This window comes from Pongo pygmaeus, chromosome 2, assembly GCF_028885625.2.
Source record: "Pongo pygmaeus isolate AG05252 chromosome 2, NHGRI_mPonPyg2-v2.0_pri, whole genome shotgun sequence".
NCBI lineage: Eukaryota > Metazoa > Chordata > Mammalia > Primates > Hominidae > Pongo > Pongo pygmaeus.
In genome coordinates this window covers 266,090-292,106 of record NC_085930.1, presented here as the reverse complement: position 1 = coordinate 292,106, position 26,017 = coordinate 266,090, and the positions used below count along the sequence as shown (strand labels likewise).

General features: G+C 41.3%; 1 protein-coding gene across 9 annotated transcripts in view; it reads left to right on the top strand.

Moving 5' to 3' along the window:
• Positions 1–3,455: 3,455 nt before the first annotated feature.
• ST3GAL6 (ST3 beta-galactoside alpha-2,3-sialyltransferase 6) overlaps positions 3,456–26,017 on the top strand; it is a 59,375-nt gene continuing 36,813 nt past the window's right edge. For 2 of the 9 annotated variants that reach the window (XM_054480027.2, XM_054480026.2), the window contains exons 1-2: positions 3,456–3,718; positions 25,537–25,708. Coding sequence is in view for 2 of the 9 variants with exons in the window: in XM_054480023.2 (XP_054335998.1) it covers positions 3,808–4,207 (400 nt within the window). In the remaining 7 variants the exon portion in view is untranslated. Of the gene's footprint in view, positions 4,208–24,233; positions 24,351–25,523; positions 25,709–26,017 lie in introns of those variants that run through there. The other 7 variants (XM_063661437.1, XM_063661438.1, XM_054480025.2 and 4 more) reach the window with 7 other exon arrangements.

Below are 26,017 nucleotides of genomic sequence, written 5' to 3'. Positions count from 1 at the left end.
GCTGGTCTCGAACTCCTGACCTTAGGGGATCTGCCCGCCTTGACCTCCCAAAGTGCTGGGATTACAGGCGTGAGCCACCGCGCCCGACCCACTGTGGCTTATTATTTTTGAGATGCACATGTTCTTTAAATAATTGCTTATAGGAGATAAAACTCCAAGACAGCCAGAAGACTGCACTGGCAGGATTTTCTCCTTGAGTTGGAGGAAGGATTGTATGTAAAAACGATTAGCTTGGTCAAGCTCAGTCATGAGCTAGATGGTGTTTAAAACTGAACTCAATGTTCTCTGAGCAATGTGTCAAATTAAAAAAAAAAATTGAACTCGACCTTGAAAACTGTTTTTAAAAGGAAACCTTTTGAACACCATGTACTGTAAAAGAAAAAAATTTTTAAAGTTTTAAAAATTATTCTAAGAGGATGTTGTAAGAAAGTGGCCTCATGCCACTTTATAGGTAGCTCCAGTCCTGGGGTTCACCTACTACGATCTGATCTGATTGTCTTGCTGAGAGCACACACTTATGAGTAGGTCTCTTCTACAAGGAGTAGACATTCTTGCCATCAATCATGGCAGAAAAGGCTGTACTTCGCACAGAACAGGAGAATTTAGAAGGCAGGCCCTACAATGGGGATGAGGAGGAAATACTTTGGTCTATTCTAGAGTGCACATTTAGTGCTGAATGGCCTCCCATGGTAATGTGGGGAACCTGGCCTCTACCTGTCACTGGTGCGCAGAGGCGACAGTCTATGAAACAATAGCATTTATTTTAAAGAGACTGCACCACCATAATAAAAAAACAAACCTAGCAAAACAGGCCCAGCCCTATATGTACACTGCCTGAAAATTATAATTTTAGGGGCCTTTGAAAGACCTTGCATGTCCCAAGAGTCCTCTCCTTCTTTGTGGTTTTTCCCCTCCCAGCTTATTAGAAGAAATCTACCAAAAGGCCAAATTAAATATACATATATTGGGAGAGTATTTTCTCCAAAACAATGACCAAAAACACTAACCCAGAGAGGACTAAAAACTTTTAATTCCATCACACTACTTAAGCCTTTGTCAGTATCCACAGGAATATAAAATATTTACATAATAGCAATCATGTGCCCATACAATAATATATCTTGAATTTTTAAAAATTAATGTTACACTGATCAAAAGCTCCTCCCATCACAGAGAGTTACATAGCGGTGATATCTCAGAAAGAACAATGATTTTGGCCTCAGGTGCCTTCCTTTGAGTCACAGCTCCAATGTAGGCAGTACAGCCCTAGACCACCTGACTGTGTTCCTTCCTTTCTGCCATGACTGGCTTGCAGGGTGAGTGAGAGGAACAGACACAATGCATGGTGAGTGGCTGACTCATGGTGGGCAATGACTGGTAGTTAATATTTTTAGTGTTATTTTTAAAGTCAACATTTTACTTCCTGAACTGATGGTTTTGGGGGCAAGCACTGTGCCAAGCGTTCTTTACAACAGAGACTGTTTTAATCCTAATCACCCTTCAAGAATAGCTGTATTATCTCACTTTACACCTGACAAAAAGTGAAGCCCACTGTGGTGATGCCACTTGCCTAAAATCACACAGCAGGTCAGCAGAAGAGGCACCTTTTGAACTAGGTTGCGGTCAACAGTAGTCACTACTGGCCACTACCAAATATGAAACACAAACATCACCTCAGAACAGCAGATAGCCTCTCTCCTTAGCACACTGCTTTGCAGATTCAAGAAGTCCAGAAGGCCAGAGTGGATGAGGTGAAATACAGTTTTAGTTTCTAAGATCATGAACAAGAGGTCAGTGAAGAACACAGGAGAAATTAAAAGAGCAAAGTAAACCTCAACACCAACTAGTTCAGATAGACAAATTCCCTAAAACTCTTTCACTATCCTGATGTCTCAAGAGCCACGTTTAAAATTACAAAATCTGTGTGGGTTATGTCAAAGGCAATCTGTAGAAAGGGCAAAGAATATGAATTATCTGAACCCATTGAGTTTTTGTTTTTTTTTTTTTTTGAGACGGAGGCTCGCTGTGTCGCCCAAGCTGGAGTGCAGTGGCGCCATCTCAGCTCACTGCAACTTCTACCTCCCGGGTTCAAGCGATTCTTCTGCCCCAGCTTCCTGAGTAGCTGAGATTACAGGAGCGCACCACCACGCCCGGCTAATTTTTGTATTTTTAGGAGAGACGGGGTTTCACCACGTTGGTCAGGCTGATCTGGAACTCCTGACTTCGTGATCCGCCCGCCTCGGCCTCCCAAAGTGCTGGGATTACAGGTGTGAGCCACCGCGCCCGGCCTTTTTTTTTTTTTTTTTTTTTTTAAAGTAAGGTTGGGAAAACAACAAATGGTACCTCCTAGGGCTGTTATTACAATTAAGACAAATATCAGAGCACTTTGGGAGGTGGAGGCGAGCGGATCATTTGAGGTCAGGAGTTTGAAACCAGCCTGGCCAACATAAATGAAACCTCATCTCTACTAAAAATACAAAAATTAGCTGGGCGTGGTCATCCCAGCCTGGAATCCCAGCTACTCGGGAGGCTGAGGCAGGAGAGTCGCTTGAGCCCAGGAGGCAGAGGTTGCAGTGAGCCAAGATCATGCCCCTGTACCCCAGCCTGGGCGACACAGCGAGATTCTGTCTCAAAAAAAAAAAAAAAAAAAAAAAAAAAAGACAGACAAATACCAGAAAGCCCATCACAGATGAAGGACTTTGTTCCAGTTCGTGACACATTGCCAACTTTGAATTACATCCAAGTCCGTGGGGCTTCTCTCTGGGGTCAATTGATCGCACGTGGTTACACTGCTCAGGGCCCAAAGGTTGGAGCTATGACTTGAATGTTTCTAGACAAGGAATTATTGGACAAACACATTTTAAAAAGTATTCAGAGCCATCCAAGTAAGAGGACATTAATAACGTAGGGTTTTTCCTATGGAGACAAAAGAAAACGCAAAAAGCACGTTCCACCTTCGTTCTCCCTAAAGTAATTATCTCCTTCAAAAGATAAAAAGTACGAACACATTTGCCCTTGAAGGGCAGAGCCCCGGAATTCTGGAGCTCTCTGAACACCCCTCCCCTTCTGATAGGGACCAAACCTTGTGCTGAGCCTGTGCCACCGTCAGTCCGCGGCGCCACAAGCCTCGGTGTTTACTGCTGCCGCCTGCCGGGCGGGCGGGGAAGGGGGACCCGGCCACCCCTCACTTCAGCTCCTGCAGCTTCGCAAACAAACCCGGGCGGGATGGGAGTGTCTTCTGATAGGGACCAAACCTTGTGCTGAGCCTGTGCCACCGTCAGTCCGCGGCGCCACAAGCCTCGGTGTTTACTGCTGCCGCCTGCCGGGCGGGCGGGGAAGGGGGGACCCGGCCACCCCTCACTTCAGCTCCTGCAGCTTCGCAAACAAACCCGGGCGGGATGGGAGTGTCTCCTGATAGGGACCAAACCTTCTGCTGAGCCTGTGTCACCGTCAGTCCGCGGCGCCACAAGCCTCGGTGTTTACTGCTGCCGCCTGCCGGCCGGGCGGGAAAGGGGGGACCCGGCCACCCCTCACTTCAGCTCCTGCAGCTTCGCAAACAAACCCGGGCGGGATGGGAGTGTCTTCTTGGCCGTGGAAATCGATCCTCCTACCTTGTCCTGAAGCCGCCCGCCGCCTTTCCTCGTCCCTCCCTTCGTGGTGATTTTCCGGTCCCGGCGCCCGGCGAGGGCGCGCGGCTGGTGTCCGCCCCGCCCGAAAGGTAGGAGCTCGGCTGTGCTCCCGCCTCGCCCCCACGCCTCACCCCGGGGAGGCCCGCAGTCTCCCACCGCTTTGCACCTTCCTCCTCGAATGTGGGGGCGGCCGCGGCCACCGTGCAACTGGCGCCAGCCGCGGAGCAGGAGGAGCTTCCCGCGAGTCCGGAGGCGCTCGGCGCAGTCGCCCGGGATCGGGGCTGGCGGGAGCCTGGGACTCGGGGCAGCGCCGCTCCCTCCTCCGCTCGCCCGCCAGATCCGGGAGAAGGAATCGTGCCCGCGCCGCCTTCCTGTGGTCTCTGCCGGCCCCGGGCTCCTGCGGCCCGATGCGGAGGCGCCTCGAGAGAGGCAGCAGCCGGCTGGAGCGAGCGGCGCGGGCGGGCTGAGAGCGGCGGCGCCCCGGGTCGCGGAGCCGGGTGCGCCTCTGCGGTCGTCGCTCCTGGGCCTCGGCGGGTCACTCCTGCCGGCCGGCTTCGCTGCGGGTTCGCGTTGCCCGGGTGAGGGAGACTTGCGGGTGCGGGGAGACCGGTCCTGGGCCGGGGTCTGTGCTGCCGGGACCCTCCGGCTTTGCAGCCTCTGCGGCTCGGGGTCGGGGGTGGGGACACGGAGCGCTGTCTGCCCCCCACATATCCCGCCGGTACCGAGGCGGTGGCGGGCGGAGGCGGAAAGGAGCCACGGGCGCTGGGACCCGCGAGCAGCCGGCGCCGCAGCCACCGCCGAGGGGGCGCCCGGGGATCCTGGAGCCCCAGTGAAGGGCGCGAGGGGCGCGCAGCCTCGCGGGTCAGCCCGGGAGCCCTGGGGGCCGAGATAATCCGCTCTGGGACCCTCTGTTGTCGAATCGCCGGCGAGGCTGTGCAATTGGGAAGCCGAGAGGAGTGTCCAGCTCCTCGTTCACTGTTGTTTTCTTGTAAAAGGGTCTGTGCGCGAGGAGGGTGGAGGGGTCTGGAAGGTTCTGGTCTCTTACCGTATAAAGTTTTTCGAGAAACCCTTTTTCCCTCCACGATAGAACTAGACCTAACAAAACAAGCACCGAGGCAGTTTAGGAGAAAGGAGGACGGTGAGTAAATTGCAGTGTTTGGGCTGCTGTTAATTTTCAAGATAAGGGAGAAGCAACTTGTCATTTTGCGGCCGCCGGCTCCGGAGATCCCTGCAATCTCAAGCCTCTTTCTTGTGTGCTGTTATTTTGGCTTAAAAGAAAACCTATAAAAAGCGACGCCCAGAAACCAAAAACAAACCCAAAGCACCTTCTTTTAGGATTTTTCAGTAGCGAGGGTTGGCGGGGACGGTGGGGAGGAGAAGGCGGGGGAGAAGAGGTTGCTGTTGAAAGGTAATGTTGAAAAACTGTGTGGGGTAGGGATGAAAATAACATGGTAACTGCTAGTGTATCAGAAATCACACCGAGTCTAAACTCGCAAGTCCCATTTGCCTTACGAGGACCAGCTGGGTGCCACGAGTAGGTGGATAGTTAAGGAAACTGTAGATCGGCTGAAAGCTCCTCGTGGTCTGTGGTCTCGTGTCCACGCTGACCTTTGAGCCTCGTAACTCTTCGGGTCTCCAGCGGCCGCCTCTTTTAGGCTAGCCCAAATGTTTGACTTTCCAGTCCTCAATCTTCCTCACCTAGCTGCAGACCATAAAACTGTCTTTTTATTTACAGGGAGATGTTAAATATTTGGGAAGATCTGCTCAGGCTGCCAGGTTATTTTCCGTTTGAAAGCATGCCGATTTGACATTTGCAAGTTGGTTTATGTTGCTTCCTTTTTGTTTCACTAAGAACGCTTTTCATACCAAGATCTGCGAAAAAAGATGCCCTTAGACTGTTATTTAGTTTATTGTCTCTGAGTAAGGCCAAATTCCACAGAGGGTCTTTGGATAATGGCAACTTTGCTTATAAGAAGATAATTTTTCTAGAAAGTGTTGCCTTGGTCTGGTTTCCTAAGCTGTTCTCGTGGAAAGACTGGGAGGGGAGATCTTCATTCCTTGTGATGTCGCTTTCCTTGAATTGTATTTTTACTATAGTTCCTCAATGTCTCAGTCCCAGATTGCACCATACGTTGTTTGCATGGTGCAGTAAAATGGGACTGCAATTTTGACTACATTTCAGTAGATTTGTTGGAGATAGTTTGTTCTTATGCCCTAAGTCAATAATACTAGTAAAAAAACCTTTGAGGCTCAAGAGTAGACAGTATTGACAGAATAATACCATTAAGAGACATACCATTTAAAAACATTAGTCTGTCTCCTGTGAAATTGTAAATCGTAGGTGTTCTCATTCAGTGGCAGACGACTGGATTTCACAGCAGTTTTCTTGTGTTGGAGACATTTCTGTGTTCCCCATCATGTGGAACCTTATGGGAGAAGAAGTGAGTAATGCCATGTTTCCCACATTTCCCTGATAAGCATCATCTGCTAACCATGCAGACTGCCAGATGGCTTCCATGGAAATTGTGCTTCCATCCAGGAGTGGCGACCAGAGATCTGTTTAGCATGCATTTTAGGTGATGCTTATTGAGAAGGTGAAGGAAGCATGGAACTCCTATTTGGCACCCACTCTGATTTTTGGTGTGTTTTCATATGCTATTTTATTTAATCTTCCTGACAAAACTCCTGCAAGAAAGGAATTTTTAGCCCCATTTTATAGCTTAAAAAACCAAGATTGCCTTAGGTTGAGTTGGAGTGGCTCACATAAAGGTTTGACTCTACTTCTGCCTACACCATCCCAGGAATCCTCTGTAGTATACATTCTGCACAAATTCTTCCCTTTCCTGTGCATATCTTTCTCCTTTGCCTGGCATATCCTCCATTTATATATACCTTGGTCTGAATATGCCTTTCTAGTTATCCCCAGGCTGGGCTTCTTGAATAGGTGGTCTGTGTACTTTGCCTTCCTTGTGACAGCTTTAGACTTTCACCAGTCAGGCACCTTCTATCTTCTGCATATCTCTGGTGTGTCACTTAGGTGAGCAGGGTCTGGCGAAATCTAGAAGTTTATGCTGTCTTCAATGGGCATATTCCAAAAGTTCTTTCCTTTCTGAATACATTTTCACTGAAGCTATATGTTACCTGGAAGAAGTTTTCCCAGGGTTACATCCCCACCCTCACAGTTGAAATGAAACATTCTCTCCTGTCTGTCCCAACTGTGATGGATGATAGCACACATCACACATCACAGTTTCCAATTTAACCCTTAGGGGTTAAAATAGATTTTGATTTGGAGTGAACTTGATGCATGGAATAGAATGTATACATTGGACATTATAGTGTTTTGGTAGGAAATTGTATTTCCAATTCCATTTCAGGGTGTCAGAAACACAATTCTCTCACCATTGTGGGGTAGCTGGAGTTCTTTCCCCTGATGGTGACACCTCAGCACTGAATCAGCTGCAGTGTCTCAGACTTGGTCAGGAACTTGACTGTTGTAACATCAGGCTAAGAAGTGCTGAGATTCTGGCAGTGAGGTTATGAAAGTAAAAGATAACAGGATCAGTAAGACCTGGTTTTCTTCCTTGTGCCCATGTTTCTTTTTCTTGGAGAGCTTTTGGTCATCTAGGGGGATTGTCCAGTTTACCTTTTTACTGCCACAAACTTTTGTATCTGACCAGGGGCTTTCCTCTTCCTGGACCGCTGAGATAGAGGGAAAGGAAAGCACCTAGCCCTTAGGAGATTTTCTTAAAAACATTGAAAACCTGAGTGAAAAGTTATCTTCTCCCCCATTCTCTCTTTCCCCTTCTTATATGCTTAGCCTAAGACAAAGTATACAGATAGCATCATTGCATATTTTGCAGTGTATTTAGTGCTGGGCTTTGAAAGATGGTTTAAACATTGATTTTTTATTTGGTTGGGAATGGAAAGATCTTTAGGACATGATGAGAACAAGGCCCCCAGAAGAGGAGATGGCAAGGAAGCTGGAGATTCCTCCAGAGGTGGCAGGGTTATTCTCATCTTCCACAGGTTGTGGAAGCAGGCCTGGAGTTGTTATGGCTGTGGGTCAGAGTCACTGTGCTGAAAGATGGGGGAAACAAGGGAGCAGAAAGTGTTTTTTTCAGTGGACTTTGGGTGATATTCCATGTGGTCATCCATGAGGTGGGACTTCCGTAACGGTCAACCAACATTCACTGAGTGTCCACCATGTAACAAGAGACGTTCTTGTGGGTGGGGGTGGGAGCGTGCTGTGTTGGACACAGCAAAGCCCCTGCTCTTACAGAGCTTATGTTTTATGGGAGACAGAGTCAATAAACGAGATACAAATACGTGAGGCATGAGTGAATTTGGGTTGTTTGAGAAACAGAAGGTGCAGTGTGAGAAGAGAGTGGTTAAGACAACATGTAGTTAAAGAAGAGTGCAAAAGAGGGAGTGGGAGGAGGTATAGTCAGTAAAATAGGAAGGCAGATTTTGTGGAGTTTGTATTCTAGTTAAAATGGCATGCCTGGAGATTTTTGATGAGAGCCTAATTCAGTCTTCACCCAGTCATGACGGGCTTTCCTGTCTCTTCTTTTTCTTTCTTTTTGAGGTGGACTCTTGCTCTGTCACCCAGGCTGGAGTGCAGTGGCTCGATCGCCGCTCACTGAAACCTCTGCCTCCTGAATTTAAGTGATTCTCCTGTCTCAGCCTCCCAAGTAGCTGGGATTACAGGCATGCACCACCACACCTGGCTATTTTTTGTATTTTTTTAGTAGCGATGGGGTTTCGCCATGTTGGCCAGGCTGGCCTTGAACTCCTGAATTCAGGTGATCTGCCCACTTCGGCCTCCTAAAGTGTTGGGATTATAGGCGTGAGCCACCACACGCGGCCCTTTCCTGTCTCTCTGTTTCTCTTTCTCTCTCACACATAAACACACAAATTTCTACTCTTAATTGCCTTTTTTTCTTCCTACTAATTGTCCATAACTGATTTCCCCTCTCTTTTCCCTAGGGCAGAGCACAGGAATATCACAAAGACAGGCAGAGCTCAGAGATGCCTATACAGTATTCCTTTTATCCTCTTGTCCTTTGATTTCAGGATGTCTCATCATCACCACTCTATTAGTATCTAGGGAGGCTTGGCACAATTTTTAGAGAGAAAATTATTTTTGAGATTCTTTGGCCCATTGTTAACTCACATACTTAACTAACATACAAAACAACTAAATTTTGGCTTTTCTGATTAACACAGTGGCATAAAACCTGAAACCTCAGGAGACCTGTCTCACATTCAGTGATATCCAAAGGCTGAAAGTAAAGGGATGGAGAAAAGTCTGGCAAGCAAATGGAAAACAGGAAAAAGCAGAGGTTGCTATTCTAATTTTAGACAAAACAGACTTTAAACCAACAAAAACCACAAAAGACAAAGATAGTGATATGGTTTGGATCTGTGTCCCCACCCAAATCTCGTATTCTATTGTAATCCTCAGTGTTGGAGGTGGGGCCTGGGGCCTGCTGGGAGGTGATTGGATCATGGCGGGCAGTTTCTAATCGTTTAACACCTTCCCCCTGGGTGCTGTTCTTGTGATACTGAGTTCTCACAAGATCTGGTTGTTTAGCCACGCACCCCCCACCCACCCCCACCTTTCCTCCTGCTCTAATTATGTAAGATGTGCCTGCTTCCCCTTCACTTCACCTTTTGCCAGGAGACTTCTGTGAGTTTCCTTAGGCCTCCCAGCCATGCTTTCCGTACAGCCTGAAGAACTGTGAGCCAATTAAACCTCTTTTTATATTACCTAGTCTCAGGTATTTCTTTCTTTCTTTTTTTTTTGGATAGGGTCTCACTCTGTTGAACAAGCTGAAATGCAGTGGCACAATCATTGTTCACTGCAGCCTCAGCCTCATGGGCACAAGCAATCTTACCATCTCAGCCTCCTAGGTAGCCGGGACTGCAGATACACACCGCCACACCCCGCTGATTTTTAAAAAAATTATTTGTAGAGACAGGGTCTCACTGAGTTGCCCAGTCTAGTCTTGAACTTCTCGGCTCAAGCAATCTTCCTGCTTCGGCCTCCCAAAGTGTCGGGATTACAGGCATAAGCCACTGTGCCCAAACTCAGGTATTTCTTTATAGCAGTGTGAGAATGAACTAATACAGATGGGCATTATATAATGGTAAAGGGTTCAATTCAACAGGAAGACCTAACTATCCAAAATATGTATGCAGCCAACACAGGAGCACCCAGATTCACAAAGTAAGACCTATGAAGAGACTTAGATTTCCACACAATAACAGTGGGAGACTTTAACACCCCACTGGCAGTATTAGACACATAATCAAGGCCAAAAGCTAACAAAGATATTCAGGACCTGAACTTGACAGAATGTACCTAATAGACATCTACAGAACTCTCCACCACAAAATGACAGAGTATCCATTCTTCTCATCTGCACGTGGCACGTACTCTAAAACCAACCACACAAATGGATACAAAACAATCCTCGGCAAATTCAAAAAAAACAAAATCATACCAACCACACTCTCAGACCACAACGCAATAAAAATAGAAATCAATACTAAGAAAATAACTCAAAACCATACAATTATATGAAAATTAAAGAACTTGCTCCTGAATGACTTTTTGGAAAACAGTGAAATTAAGGCAGAAATCAAAACGTTCTTTGAAACTAATCAGAACAAAGATACAGTATACCAGATCTCTGGGACACAGCTAAAGCACTGCTAAGAGGGAAGTTTATAGTGCTAAATGCCTACATCAAAAATTCAAAAAGATCCCAAATTAACAACCTAACATCACATCTAGAGAAACTAGAGGAACAAGAGCTAACCAAGCCTAAAGCTAGCAGAAGACGAGAAATAACCAGTAGCAGACTTGACTTGAAGGAAATTGAGACAAAACAAAAACCAAAAAAAAAAAAAAAAAAACCCATGCAAAATGCCATATAAACACAGACCTCTTGTCTTTGAGCTGATTCTATGAAATCACCTTTCCCATACCATTAGATTTTAGTCTTAAGAGGTATCAGCCTGTTGCTTCTGACCTCTTAGTGGGGTTTTCAGCTTCGGAAATATTCCATTACAAATATTTAGGCAGGAAACCTAGAAGGAAGTCTCAAATGCTTTTATTAAAATCTTATGCAACTCTAATATGTAAGAGTCCTTAATGTATTAAGGGGTGGAGGAAGCAGATATAGGGAATGTGTACATTTTCTGTGGTTAGCATAGGGCCAAAGATTAAAAGGAGATTGTAGATTTTATTTTTTTAATTCCCTCTTTTTTGTGGCTAACTCATTGCATTTAAAAACTGTAAGATGGGTTATCTAGTTGCATTTAGATGAGAGCAGTGAGGTGATAGATAATCCAGGCATTCAAGTAGGGTACAAATGGATTTTTCAACTACATTTTAGAACAGCAATTAAATGTAATTTATAATCTTATTTAATTGATAGATTGTGATAGTTAAAGGAGTTTTCTGTTGTAGGTGATCTTGTGAGATAAAGGACATTGCTGTCAAAATATTTTTAATATTTAAAGCCAATATTTCAGGTAGATGTCAAAGTGATTTAGCTAATTATTCTTGTTTTATCCCAGCTACGCTACAATTAAATGACAAATAATTGGATTTTTTTGATAAACGGGATGTAAGGAGATAAGTGTGTTTCTGATCATCAAGTAACTATAAATATTTTGCACATACTGTATTTTTTGGAGGACAAATCTCTGGCTCTCTTATTGCAAAAAACTTTTTTTTTTTTTTTTACAAATTTGATGTGTATGGTTCTTCTGCTTTAGTCATAGAATAAAAAATCATATTCTTACAAAAATCTTATAGTCAAGCTCTCTAATTATGACCATCAATATTCCTGGACATATACCTTTCATAATAACCTTCCTCAAGCATGATTTTCATTATTTTTTTCCTGCTCAAAAATCCAGAGAATTTCTCCCACTGATTTTTGAAGTTTTCTGCCATCTCATGTTGCTAACTTTCTTTTTATTGTCCTGTTTGACCCTGTAGCCACGCAGGTCTCGGGCTGTTCTTTGACACTCACTGCCATTTTCCTTCCCCTTCACACTCTCCCATCTAAGCCAGATTATAACATGTGTTCAGTTTCCAGCTTCATGACTTATCACTGCATGACTCTGAACAAATAACCTAACTTCTCTGAGCCTTACTTTCCTTATCTATAAATTTGAAATAATATCCACATCACAGTAATTGTGATAATGAAAAACATACAAATATTTGAGCATAGTTTCTGCCAAATATCAAATATTTAATCAGTGTTATCTGCCACTGTTACTATTATAACTCTGTTTTTATAGCTATTATGACAATTCTATTCTTCCTCAATTAGTTAAAAATTGACTTTCCCCAGAAAGGCTTTCTGATTGGTCTTATATACGTCTAATTTTGTCTCAAGTCTGTTTCCCCTTAGCACCTGGCTTCCCTTTGGACTATGTTAATCTACCTATGTTATTGTATTTCTTTCATCATTCTTCAGTGAATAGCAACAAATACTTGGCATCTATCATGTGCCAAGTACTCTGCTATTATAAAGGGATCCATGGGCATATAGTAGAGGGATTCAGTGTGTGTGTGTGTGTGTGTGTGTGTGTGTGTGTGTGTGAGCATGCATGTATGTACATATGCTTTTAAGTGGAGTTAGGGAAAGAAAATCTGTAGGTTGAATAGAGCTACGAATTTTTCAGAATAAACTAGGCTTAAGGAGCAAAAACCATTCTCTCCAAATGTCCTTGAAAAAACTTAACATTTTAAAATCTGAGATGTGTTTTTTTTTATGGTTCAAAACATAGGAGCACTGTAGTTATCTCTGATCTTGAAACAGCTTTACTTATGCTTTCTTGGACTCCTGTTCATCATCCAGATGCAGGGTAGAGAGAGAAAGGGAAGTCCTCCTTGAAGGACAGAATCCCAACAGATTATTCCAATTTATATCGGGGAGTGGGAATGTTGTGGGAGGGGAATTGGGGGGCGGGGTGAGAGGAGAGGGAGAACATTCCGGGCAGCAGGAACAGTATGACCAAAGGGGCTGAGACATGAAACAGTGCCAAGAAGGATTGGGAAGTGCACAAAGTTTGGTGTTACTAGAGCACAATGTCAAGAGTCAAGCATTTCAGGAGATGAGGCAGGACAGGCCGTAGGAGCCAGTTGGATCAGACTTAGAGGCTTATGGCTTATATATTTATATCTCTCTATAAGGCACTTAGGGAGGTAGGTCTATATAAACTATTTATAACAGGTAAATTCTACATGTTGCTTCTAAACTTGGACTTGGGGCTTACAATATGGCATGTAATACATTCCTTCCAATTGCTGTTTTCACCAGAATATGATGAAAACATTAGTTAAGGTAATATATAATTGATAATTAGCACTCTCACTTTTAATAACTTGAGTGTTTGAAGGATAGAAATGTGAAGTGTCATTTGTGACTTTTGAGGCGGGGGATTCTGTATGAAGTTTGATAGTAGAGATGGGCTTTGACGGGATTGAGACATCCAATGAGAAGAGTCAAGAGGATCACTACAAATGTGTGGCCTTGAACCTTTCAGTACCTTCTTCATATATTTTACACAGTAGAAAGCCAAGTGCTTTCTATTCACAGCTTCATTTTCCGCAATTATGTGTATGATAATGAACAAATACATTTTCATCAATATTTGGTTTGTATTTCTTTGTTGGCATTGCAATTAAGTTTTGGCTTCCTTCCCCTCTCCACTCCTTTGATTTGATATATCATGTGTTATTCATAGCTTATGCAATATCTGATGTTAATATTTAGCTCTAAAAAATTTTACATTTTTACCATGGAATACTATGCAGCCATAAAAAATGATGAGTTCATGTCCTTTGTAGGGACATGGATGAAATTGGAAATCATCATTCTCAGTAAACTATCGCAAGAACAAAAAACCAAACACCGTATATTCTCACTCATAGGTGGGAATTGAACAATGAGAACACATGGACACAGGAAGGGGAACATCACACTCTGGGGACTGTTGTGGGGTGGGGGGAGGGGGGAGGGATAGCATTGGGAGATATACCTAATGCTAAATGACGAGTTAATGGGTGCAGCACACCAGCATGGCACATGTATACATATGTAACTAACCTGTACATTGCGCACATGTACCCTAAAACCTAAAGTATAATAATAATACATAAATTTTAAAAAAAATTTTTACATTTTTACTCCAAAAATATGTTTTCTAAGTTTGAGTGTTGTCCAGTAGATTTTAACTCTGTCTTTTTGTGGTGTTTCCTCTTCCTTGGAAATTAAGCATTAGGACCCAAAACACCCTAACCACAAGAGCTTAAAATTCCCAGAGAAGAATTAGATGTGAAAGAAACAACTCTGTAACTTACTTGAACTTTAATTAGCCTGAAAGTGGAATGTCAGGGAGAAGTCTGCAAGGAGGCTAGGAAAACAGAGCAAAGCAGAGTATCAGCATATTTCCAGCACTGTGCAGGGGAGATCATACCCTTATTGAGGGGTCCATGCTTACTAAACAACTTTTTAATTATCACTCATGGATTTGCCTGTAGAAGTTGCCAATCTAATGGTTCAAATATACAGACTTCTTGGCCCTTATATTTTTGTTTTTCTTTCTTTCTTTTTTTTTTTTTTTCTTTTTGAGATGGAGTTTTGCTCTTGTTGCCCAGGCTGGGGTGCAGTGGTGTGATCTCAGCTCACTGCAACCTCTGCCTCTGGGGTTTAGGCGATTCTCCTGCCTCAGCCTCCCGAGTAGCTGGGATTACAGGCACCCGCCACCAAGCCTACCTAATTTTTGTATTTTTAGTAGAGACGGGGTTTCACCATGTTGGTCAGGTTGGTCTCGAACTCCTGACCTCAGGTGATCCCACCCCCCTTGGCTTCCCAAAGTCCTAGGATTACAGGTGTGAGCCACTGCGCCTGTGAACTTACCTGTTTTTTATTTTGGGCTGAGTTTCTGGTGTTAGGGGAATCACAAGGACAGTACTGTTGTGAAGTCCCCAGAGTGATTCTCTAGGCTCAGGCCAGTTCCTGTGTTCTTGCTTTGGGACCTAGGGACTCTGCTGGTGGCATTTCTTTCAAATCCTCTTAGCACAGACTGTCCTTTGGTCTTTAATGTCCTCAGCCTAGCGTGGATGTACATTCTTCAACTGTCCCTTTCTTTTCTGTTCAGAAGCAGTGGAATATTGCTAGCAACTATGGGAAAGTCTTCAAGACATTTTTAAAAATCACCAACTTTCAGAAGTTTAGGTAATCCTAGTTTTGGTTTCTGGTCTATTTGACATTCTTAATTCTCTTGTTAAGCCTCTTTCAGCTTCTAGCTCCTGTTGTTTATACTGGGAAGTATTTTGCCCTTGGAGGAGGGAGTTTTAGGCTAATTATATATTCTATATAATGCACATTTTATATAATTGAAAAAATATAAAACAGTACACTTTGTGGTTCAGAGGTCAGGGATAGGGCAAGGGGTTATGTGTATGTTATGTTTTATTGTCTGTGTTTAAATGTGTGACTACGTGAGCTTGCCTTTAGTACATCCATACTCTCTCGGCTCAGACAGTCCTTACACCCTGAGATTTCATGGCACATGATAAATGGGTATAATTATCTGTGATGGATGGTTGGCTGGATAGATGGATGAGATAGGATGGATGGATGGATGGATGGATGGATGGATGAGATGGGCTGAGATGGATGGATACATGGATATATGAATAGATGAACAAATGATAGGGCTGCTCCATCTGCTTGGTCAGTTTTCTCACTAAACTATTATACTAGTGATATGAATTTCAGTTGATTTCAGGGGTGCCTCCTGAAGCTTGGAAGCGTTTTCCTAAGCCCAGGAGGATTTCTTAAGCTTCAGAGATCTAGAAGTGATAACTCCTTAGCTTGGCTATGGAATGTACTAAAATATTGTTCTAGTAGTTTGTGAAAGTGAAGCCAAACAGACTCCATTGTAACCCTCAGTGTACTGGGGTAACGTTTTTCATTGGGAGCCCAGATTTTTTTTTTTTAAATTTTCCTTCTTGGGGATTGTGTACACTTCTGTAGAAGATACTTTTCTTCTCCCCTCTGCCCCAGAAGAGAAATGCCCTTCGAATTTTGTATTGTATTTTCTAGACTGGGTTGTTTTATAATAAGAATAATGTCATCAGTAAATAGTTATCCATCTTTTGAAAGATCTACCTTTTAATGTTTTCTCAGATTCTTCTTTATAGAAAATAACGTTAACAGTGTAAGAATTCCATACATGAGTCTTCACATTTTTGTCAGTGAAAACAGAATTATTTTTTAATTTTTAAAAATTATGCAGTATTATTTATTTTATTTTAATTTCCTTATTGTTACATATTACATGTACATATTTTGGGGGCATATGTTATAGTTTGATACATTCATATAATCACATCAGGATAATTAGGATATTTGAGTCTTCACATATTTGTAAACTAGATTTCAGTTTACACTTGATAATAAACCTTGTTACAATGTCTTTGAGGTAACATTTGCCATTTGTGTAAGTAGATCATTGTTTATAGTCACATCATTTATAAGTCTAACCACTTCAAGATTAAAGACCAAGCTCATTCATGCTCTGTTTAATAGTCCCATTTATCGGACATTGTCTCTGGTATGTGGTAGGCACTTCACAGTCCCTTGATTCTGAAAACAATGTGGTAACCTTCCTGTAAAGTTGTGACTTGGATTATTTTCTGGCCAGAACACAGAACAAAGCATTCCAGAGAAACCTTGGTTTGTTTATCTACTTTCTTCAATGCGCTCATTTTTTCAGCCCTGTCAGTGTGGTTATCAGGAGGAGAAATTGGTTGTAAGAAGACTATTTTCTGCATCTACTTTCTCTTCAATATGTTTTGTTTTCAACAGCGTTATTATAGATTCACATAAACTGGAAATCTTTTTCTGTTTTGTTTCCTTTTTCAGAGATTCATAGTGTTTTAAATATCTAGGTATCTTCAGATGACTTGAACTACCAAAGGTTTATGTTACATGACTTAATCTACCAAAAACATGTTTATGTTTTAGAAAAAAATTCTATTTAAAAATGAAATGACAATTCTAAAGTATTTCTAGCAATTTGTACGATTCACTAGCTTAGTAAACTGTTTTTACCAGATTGGCAAAAAGTGATTTGGCTCCAAAATGACATTTAGATAATCAAGTCTCTGAAAACAACCTAATTTCTACTCCAAGGAATGTACAAATTTGTGATGTATTTGTTTGATAGAATAGAGCATTTAAAAAGAATGAACCAGATCTTTAGGCACCATATGGATAGACCTAAAAATTAAAAATATAGAGTGATGAACACAAATTTCAGAATATTATGTATTTGCTATTCAAATGTTAACCACTTAAAACAATATCATATACCCTATAATGTTTATGAATATGTGTGTGTGGGTATGTGTTTATATGTGTGTATATATAAAAAGGGGACTGACTATGTATCAAATCCATGATACTAGGAGGAGAGGAATGGGGGTAGGGAAGGGACCATAAATTAGTTTAAAAATATCTTTCAGAAAATATCTTTTTTGGTAATGAGCTCATGGGCATTTATTAAATTGACATTTGGACCTCTATTAATGTTTTTGTGATAAATATGCATAATATTTCCTAATGAAATAGATCACAACTGGGAGCCATACATTTATCAAGATTCTGGGAATGAGACTGAAGCTATTGTTAGGCACACCTAATACTTCATGATGTCATTCTGTGCAAATTGAAAATTAACAGAATGAATTTTGAACATGAGGAAAGCTTCAAGTTGATCTCACTCTTGCGAAGCTGTAGTAGCCTACAGGTTGGGAATAAGGACCCTGGCAGCAAACCGCCTAAGACCAAACCAGCCTTGATACCTTTTAGCTTAAGACCTTGGGCAAGTCATTTAACTTCTCTAGGTCTCAGTCTCCTTTTCTGTAGAGTCAGAATAGTAGTGCATATCTCCGTCTCAGTGCTATTATGGGGATTATATGAGTTTGTGCCTGTGAAACCTGGAATGTAGTAAGTGTGCAAAAAAGATTAGCTATTATTTTCTTTTCTTATTTGTATTTATTTATTTTTTTGAGACAGAGTCTCTCTCTGTCTCCCATGCTGGAGTGCAGTGGTGAGATCTCAGCTCACTGCAACCTCTGCCTCCGGGTTCAAGCGATTCTCTTGCCTCAGCCTCCTGAGTAGCTGGGATTACAGGCACCTGCCACCATGCCTGGCTAATTTTTTGTATTTTTCGTAGAGATGGGGTTTTGCCATGTTGGCCAGGCTGGTCTCGAACTCCTGACCTCAGGTGATCTGCCTGCCTTGGCCTCCCAAAGTGCTGGGATTACAGGCGTGAGCCACTGCGCCCGGCCTGCGCTATTATTATTTTCATCACCGCCCCTGCTGTCTGCAGCCTCAGTTCTTTGAGTGTACCATTTTCATTCTCACCTCAGAATCTTTGCAAATGCTTCTTCCTCTGCCTGGAATGTTCTTTCTTTCTACCCTGTCTTATCTGATTAACTCCTCTTCATCCTTCAGAGACACTTCCTGTCCTTCCCTATCTGGATCAGTCCCTCGTCACCCTACAGTTGGAACTTGATGATTACTTGTGAACTACTTGTTAATTTCTGCCTTTCTTGATGAACTGTAAACTGTTTTTCTTCTTCGCTGCTGTATCTCCAAAGCCTAAAACAGTGTCTGGCACAGAGTAGTTAGTGAGAAATTCTTTATTGAAGTAATCAACAAAGTTACTATAGAAGGTGAAAACATTCAGAGTTAAATTTACCAAGAAATGATTTTGAAATTCACTTTGCCTTAAGGATCAATCCACTGGTTTTAGGAAATAAATCTAGGATTGTTTGATTTCATAAAAAAATCTACGATATGTATTGATTTATTTGTAATAATTATAAGTTGCCCTAAATTAAGATTCACCTCATATTTGTAACTTAGCTCTAGGAAATCATCTGATTGATAGTGGTATATGTGTTGTCACATTTTCATTTGCTGTGGAGAGCAGGAGAGATTCAACACGGGAATTTTAAGGTTTGGTATATGCTCATCTGATTGTTCACCCTTAAGCTAACTCATTTCTTTCTTCTAAAAATAGCAGAAAAGGTAAGGGAAAAAAATCAGATTGTAGAGGATATTTCCTAAGGGCCAGAATAATCCAGGCTTATTCAGAATAAATTGGCATAATAAGTATTTGAAAACAGAACTTTCAAATATCAGATGAAATGTTATTTATAACTTTTAAGCAAACTAAAACAGTAAACTCTTTGGAAGGGGGACTTTTAGAATCAGGAAAGACAGAAACTTGTTCCCCCTTAGTTGTAGTTTTATTTACTCTGGGAGAAAAACATAAGAATGCTTTCAAGTGTAAGGAAGGGCTGTGGATTCAGATATCAGCATACTGCTCCAAGAAAGACATCAGAGAGTTTTGAACTGATTGAAAGCCCAAATCTATTAGATCAGTTGAGGAGCAGAGCAAAATATGACCAAGCAATAAACGAGTACCTTCAAAGCTTTTAAGAAATTCTTATAGTTTGTATAGGTGGTTGGGAGGTGAAATTCCAGGGCTAGGAATATAATGTAAAGCCCTACAATGAAAAAGAAGACTGCAAATTGTGGCCTTAGGGGACTTTCCCTGCCCCGTTCAGAGACACATGATTTTTTTTAACAGAAATCCCTGGAAAAATTACTTTAGAGCCATGTTTTCTTGCATCCTGCACTTTCATTAATGGTACTATACTGAAATCACAAATTCATTCATTCTTTTCTTCATCAGAGCACATTTACTTAGTTCTAAGTACTTTCCAAGCTCAGAATAAGGTCACCATTCTTCTATGGAAGTGAAACATCTCTTCTTTAGAATTGTGCAAAATTAATTACTGGTTGGGGTATGACCTTGGGGGTATAGGACACAACATGTTTTTGGACATTTGAATGTGTGGACTCACAAAACCCTGCTAATAACCACTTAACCTATTTATTAATCATCTGCCTCAAAATCAGGGCTGAAGACTTTTGCAATAATGTAGTTAGAAGACTCTGTACAGTGACCATACTTTGGGAAACCCTGGTTTAAATAACATTCTAATGTTCCTGTTCACCCTACATTCTTGCCACTCAAAGCAGGGGCTTCAGACTAGCAGCACTGGCATATTTTTTTTTGCATCATTTGGGAGCTTGCTGGAAATGCAGATAACCAGGCCCTGCCCTAGACCTGCTGACTCAGAATCAGCAACTTAACAGGATGCTCAGGTGATGCCAATGGCTATTCAAGTTTGTTAAGCACTGCTCTGCACACTCCTGCCAAATGGACTTTAGAACATACTAGTAATGTGTGACCCACTTTCCAAGAATGCATCCTGTATTAGGCAGTCCAAATATTAGCAAGGTCTTCCTAGTACTGAGCTCAAACTTAACTCCTTGAATTTTGCATTCGCTGGCCTTGGCATAACTGCTTGGTAGCCATCAGAACCAGGCAAAATCCTCTTCAGCCTCCCAGGTTCAAGGAATTCTCCCTGCCTTATCCTCCTGAGTAGTTGGGATTACAGGTGCCCGCCACTACACCTGGCTAATTTTTGTATTTTTCATAGAGACGAGGTTTTGCCATGTTGGCTAGGCTGGTCTCCAACTCCTGACCTCAGGCAATCCTCCTGCCTTGGCCTCCCAAAGTGCTGGGATTACAGGTGTGAGCCACTGCGCTCGTCCCAGACTGAATAATCTTAAAAGGACCCTTCCAACTTTAAAATTGTGATGGATTCTTTAGTAATAAATAATAGTGGATAGAAGATGATAGAAACTCAGGAACTGTACTTTCTATACATTTAAGGAGAGAATAATGCTGAGGCACAAATATATCATGATCCATAATTTCTTTAGGTTCAAAATTTTGTCCCATGGTGAAGACTTCTCTAATAGTAGGCATTAAACAGCACTCCTTTGCTTTTCTCTTGATTTCTAAATGGGTTTGCTACTTAACACTTCAAAAGTGAAATGTATATAGAGATATATGAAAATAAGCACTTTCAGTTTCTTTGAAAATTGAAACATTTATGTACTTAAAAAAATTCTCTGTAATCTACAATTCAGCACATCAGCTGATTTTGTTTTTCTTTAATGCCTTTCAGTACAGTACATTCTCATTTAATGTCATTAATAGGTTTTTGGAAACTACAACCTTAAGCAAAGCATTTTTGTTCATTGTCATTTTATTATTGATGAAAAAAATTAGTTTTGGTGTACCTTACTTTGCTTAAAGTCATAGTTTCCAAGAACTTATGAACAGTAAGTGAGGATTTACTATAAGGTGTTACATACACATATATCTAACAAATGGAAATAATCTTCAGGTAGTCAACTTTTAAAAATTTTATTTCTTTGGTAAAATCTATTTTTTATGTTACTATATGATTTTCATAATCAAGCATAATTATTTCCCTGTTTAAGAAATATTAGAGTTCGTAAATGGCTTATGAAACAAAATATTTGCCAATTTTAAGGTATTTGTTTTCTAAGAATTTTTAAAAATAAATATATTCTAACAGAGACCATAGCAGCAGAAAAACCCTACCTTCATCCTCTTAAGGTCCCAGCTGGGTCCAAGAATTAAATTGACATAAGTTAGATTAACAGGAGAAAAGCATGCACATTTATTTTACAAGTTTTATATGGCATGGGAGCCCTCATAAAGAAGTAAAGACGCAAAGAAGCAGTTAGAGCCAGTTACGGGCATGGCTCATTTTATTGTATTTCATAGATATTGTGCTTTTTACACATTGAAGGTTTGTGGCCACACTTTGTCCAATAAGCCTATTGGTACCATTTTCCCAACAGTATGTGCTCACTTCTTACCATTGTGTTACATCTTGGTAATCTTAATATTTCAAATTTTTTCAGTATTATTATATCTGTTACAGTGATCTATGATCACTGATCTTTTTATAAAATATATAATTTTTTTCTTTCTTTTTAAATTTTATTTATTTATTTATTTTATTTTGTTGAGACAGAGTCTCGCTGTGTTGCCCAGGCTGGAGTGCAGTGACACCGTCTCGGCTCACTGCAACCTCTGCCTCCCAGGTTCATGCCATTCTCCTGCCTCAACCTCAGGAGTAGGTGGGACTACAGGTACCCACCACCACGCCCGGCTAAGTTTTTGTATTTTAAGTAGAGACAGGGTTTCACCATGTTAGCCAGGATGGTCTCGATCTCCTGACCTCGTGATCTGCCTGCCTTGGCTTCCCAAAGTGCTGGATTACAGGCGTGAGCCACCGCGCCCAGCTGATCACTGATCTTTGATGTTACTATTGTAATTGTTTTGGGACACCACAAACTACACCCCTATAAGACAGTCAACTTAATCTATAAATGTTTATGTGTTCTGAATGGACCACCAACCAGTTTTTTCCCTGTTTTTCTTCCTCCCCTTGGGCTTCCGTATTCTCTGAGACACAACAATATTGAAATTAGTCCAATTAATAATCCTCCAATAGCCTCTAAGTGTTCAAGTGAAAGGATGAGTTGCACATCTCTCACTTTAAATCAAAAGCTAGTAGTGATTAAGCTTAGTGAGGAAAGCATGTTGAAAGCCCATACAGACCAGAAACTATGCCTCTTGAGATAGTTAACCAAGTTGTGAATGCATAGGAAAAGTTCTTGAAGGAAATTACAAGTGCTTCTCCAGTGAATACACAAATGGTAAAGTGAAAGCCTTATTGATGATATATAGAGAGTATTAGTGGTCTGAATAGAACATCAAACAAGCCACAAAATTTTCTTGAGCCAAAGCCTGACCCAAACAAGGCTCTAACTCTTTTCCATGAAGACTAAGGGAACCTGCAGAAGAAAAGTTGGAAGTCATGAGGTTTGAGGAAAGAAACTGTTTCCATAACACAAAAGTGCAAGGTGAAGAAGCAAGTGTTAAAGAAGAGGCTGCAACAAATTATCCAGATCTAGCTAAGATAAATGATGAAGGTGGCTACACTGAACAATAAATTTTCATTGCAGACAAACAGTCTTCTGGTGGAAGAAGATGCCTTCTAGGACTTTTATAGCTAGAGAGGAGAAGTCAATGCCTGGCTTCAAAGCTTCAAAGGGCTGGCTGACCCTCTTGTTAGGGGCGAATGCAGCTGGTGACTTTTAAGTTGAAGCCAGTACTCATTTACCATGCCAAAAATCCTACAACCCTTACAAATTATGCTAAATCAGCCAAGTGTGGTAGCTCACGCCTGTAATCCCAGCATTTGGGAGGCCAAGGCAGGAGGATCACTTGAGCACAGGAGTTTGAGACCAGCCTGGGAATCATAGGGAGAACCCATCTATTAAAAAATAATTGCCCTAAATCTAGTCGGCCTGTGTGCTATAAAGGAACAGCATGGTTTACTGAAGAGTTTAAGCCAGTTATTGAGACCTGCTGCTTAGAAGAAAAACATTGTTTTCAAAATATTATTGCTCTACAGTGCACCTAATTACCCAAGAGCTCTGGTGGTGTTGCATGAGGAGTTTAATGTTGTTTTCATGCCTGCTAAAACAACGTCTGTGCTGCAGTCTATGAATCAAGGAATAATTTCAACATTCAAGTCTTATTATTTAAGAAATATAGTTTGTAAAGCTCTAGGTGCCACAGATAGTGACCCCTCTGATGGATGTGGGTAAAGTAAATTCAAAGCCTTCTGGAAAGAATTCACCATTCTATATGCCATTAAGAACATTTGTGATTCATGGGAGGTCAAAATACCCACTTTAACAGAAGTTTGGAAGAAGTTGATTACACCTCTCATGGATGACTTTGAGGGCTTCCAGATTGTAGTGGAGGAGGAAACTGCAGATGTGATGGGAACAGCAAGAGAACTAGAATTAGCAGTAGAGCCTGAAGAAGTGACTGAATTGTTACAAACTCATAATAAAACTTTAATGAATGAGGATTGCTTCTTATGCAGGAGCAAAGAAAGTGATTCCTTGAGATGAAATAAACTCCTAGTGAGATTGCTCTGAACTTTGTTGAAATGACAACAAAGGGTTAGGAATAGTAGATAAATTTAGTTGATAAAACAGTGGCAGGGTTTGAGAGGACTGACTAATTTTGAAAGAAGTTCTGTGGCTAAACTGCTATCAAAGAGCATTGCATGATACAGAGAAATCTTTCGTGAAGGGAAATGTCAGTTGACACAGCAAACGTCATTGTTTTATTTTAAGACATTGTCACAGCCACCCCAACCTTTAGCAACCACCAGCCTGATAAGCACTCAGCCATAAGCACTGAGTCAAGATCATCCACTAGCAAAAAGATTATAAGTCAATGAAGGCTCATATGATCATTAGCATTTTTAGCAGTAAAATATTTTAAAATTAAGATACGCACGTTGTTTTTTAGACACAACGCTATTACTGCACACTATAGACAGTTGTATAAACATAACTTACATCCATTGGGAAACTGAAGAATTTGTGACTTGCTTTATTGTGATATTTGCTTTATTGCAGTGGTCTGGAACTGAACATGCAATATCTCTTCAGTGTGTCTGAACTTATTTTTTATTTATTTGTTTTTTTTTTTTTTTTTTTTTTGAGACAGAGTCTTGCTCTGTCGCCCAGGCTGGAGTGCAGTGGCACAATCTCAGCTCATTGCAACCTCCGTCTCCCGGTTCAAGCAATTCTCCTGCCTCAGCTTCCCGAGTAGCTGGGACTACAGGTACCTGCCACTGCTCCTGACTGATTTTTTGTCTTTTTAGTAGAGACTGGGTTTCACCATGTTAGCCAGGATGGTCTCGATCTCCTGATCTCGTGATCCACCCGCCTCGGCCTCCCAAAGTGCTGGGATTACAGGCGTGAGCCACTGTGCCTGGCCTGAACTTATATACTAGATTGAACATAATAAACTGTGAAAATGCAGCTAAATTGTGTGGGGAGGCTTAAACGATAAGAGTTATTTCAACAAGCTCTGTCTCAACATCTTGTCTTTGAAGATAAGGATGTTGCCATTTTTTCTAGTATAGGGAGGGTATCTTCCATGTGGGAATTTCATTTTCTGCTTTTAAGAAACAGCACAAGGGTTAATGAGATATTCATGCAGCTTCTATTTTTCAAGTGCCTTTAACTTAAATAGGCAAAATACTGGAATATTAATACCATAATAATGGACTTAATATACCCCATAAACCATGCTGTTCTTTTATAGCACACAGGCAGAGTAGATTTAGCATAATTGTTTTTAACGTCTTAAAGAGCATGCATTTTGTGTGTGCGTGTCTGTGTGTGTGTGTTAGTCTTGTGTAAAAATAGCGGTAGCAAGAGAGGTTTGAGATTTTTTTCAAATTTTTTTTTTTTTTTTTTAGAAAGTAGCCCACGGCACATTTTTAAACTAGTTGTTCTAATACTTCACCCACACTTCTTTTTCCCTCACTTTCTTCTAGATATTTTTATTCTTCTTGATCTCCTCCTCATTCTCCTCTCTCCTTCTGTCCCTTCCTCTTCTAATGATTTTCAGAGAAATAGCTACTTCTCTCACCTCACCTCTGCATTTCAAAATAAAGCTGTGTGTATGTGTGGAGAGAAGCTGGAAAAGAAGACAGATGGTTCTTTCATTACCAGGTTACTTGGGATTAATTGAGCTGGGTATGTTATTATTTTTAAGGAGACTGAGCTGGGTCCTTTGGAAAGCCAGTTCTGAAAGGCAGACAGTAATGTAATATGTACTGTTGGATTTTTTGTTTTGTTTTTGTGTTTGGTAATTTCATCATCCTGTAAAGCATTTTTTAGGAGATCAGAAGTGAGTTTACTAAAATGGCGTTTTCCTTAAAGTTTTTAAAATGACTTTACATTTTTCTGGGGCAGCTGAACCATTCTTAGAAACATACTATCTTTATGTTTTATTTCAGCATTTGCAAGTGAGGAAGCAGCACAACCCTGGGTCTTAGATAATTTCTAACAGAGAGGCCCCAGCAATTCAGCAGGCAGCGTCCTGAGTCTTTGGCAGCCTGGTCCCTCTTTAGCAAATTCTCCACCTTTGCCAACAGAGGGTCTTTAGGACACAGATTCTTAAAAGTGCAGGTAAGCAAAGGCAACACCACCATTGTCTCAAATTGCTTAAATGTAAACTTGAGCACTTGTAATGTTCTTATACAATGTTTCTCTTGTGGGTGATGTTAAAATCCCCTCTTCTATGAATACAGGTGCCTGCTATTTTTTCTCTTACTAGTTTTGCAGGCTGGGAGCCTATAAGACTGCTAATGTAACCCATGACCCTTCAGCATATCCCACAGTTGAGCTATGAGAGTCTTAAATATTATTTTTATTCTCAATTGAATGGGACTTCTTTGGGACTCTTCTTAACCAATACATAAGTGAGGAGTAAGAAAA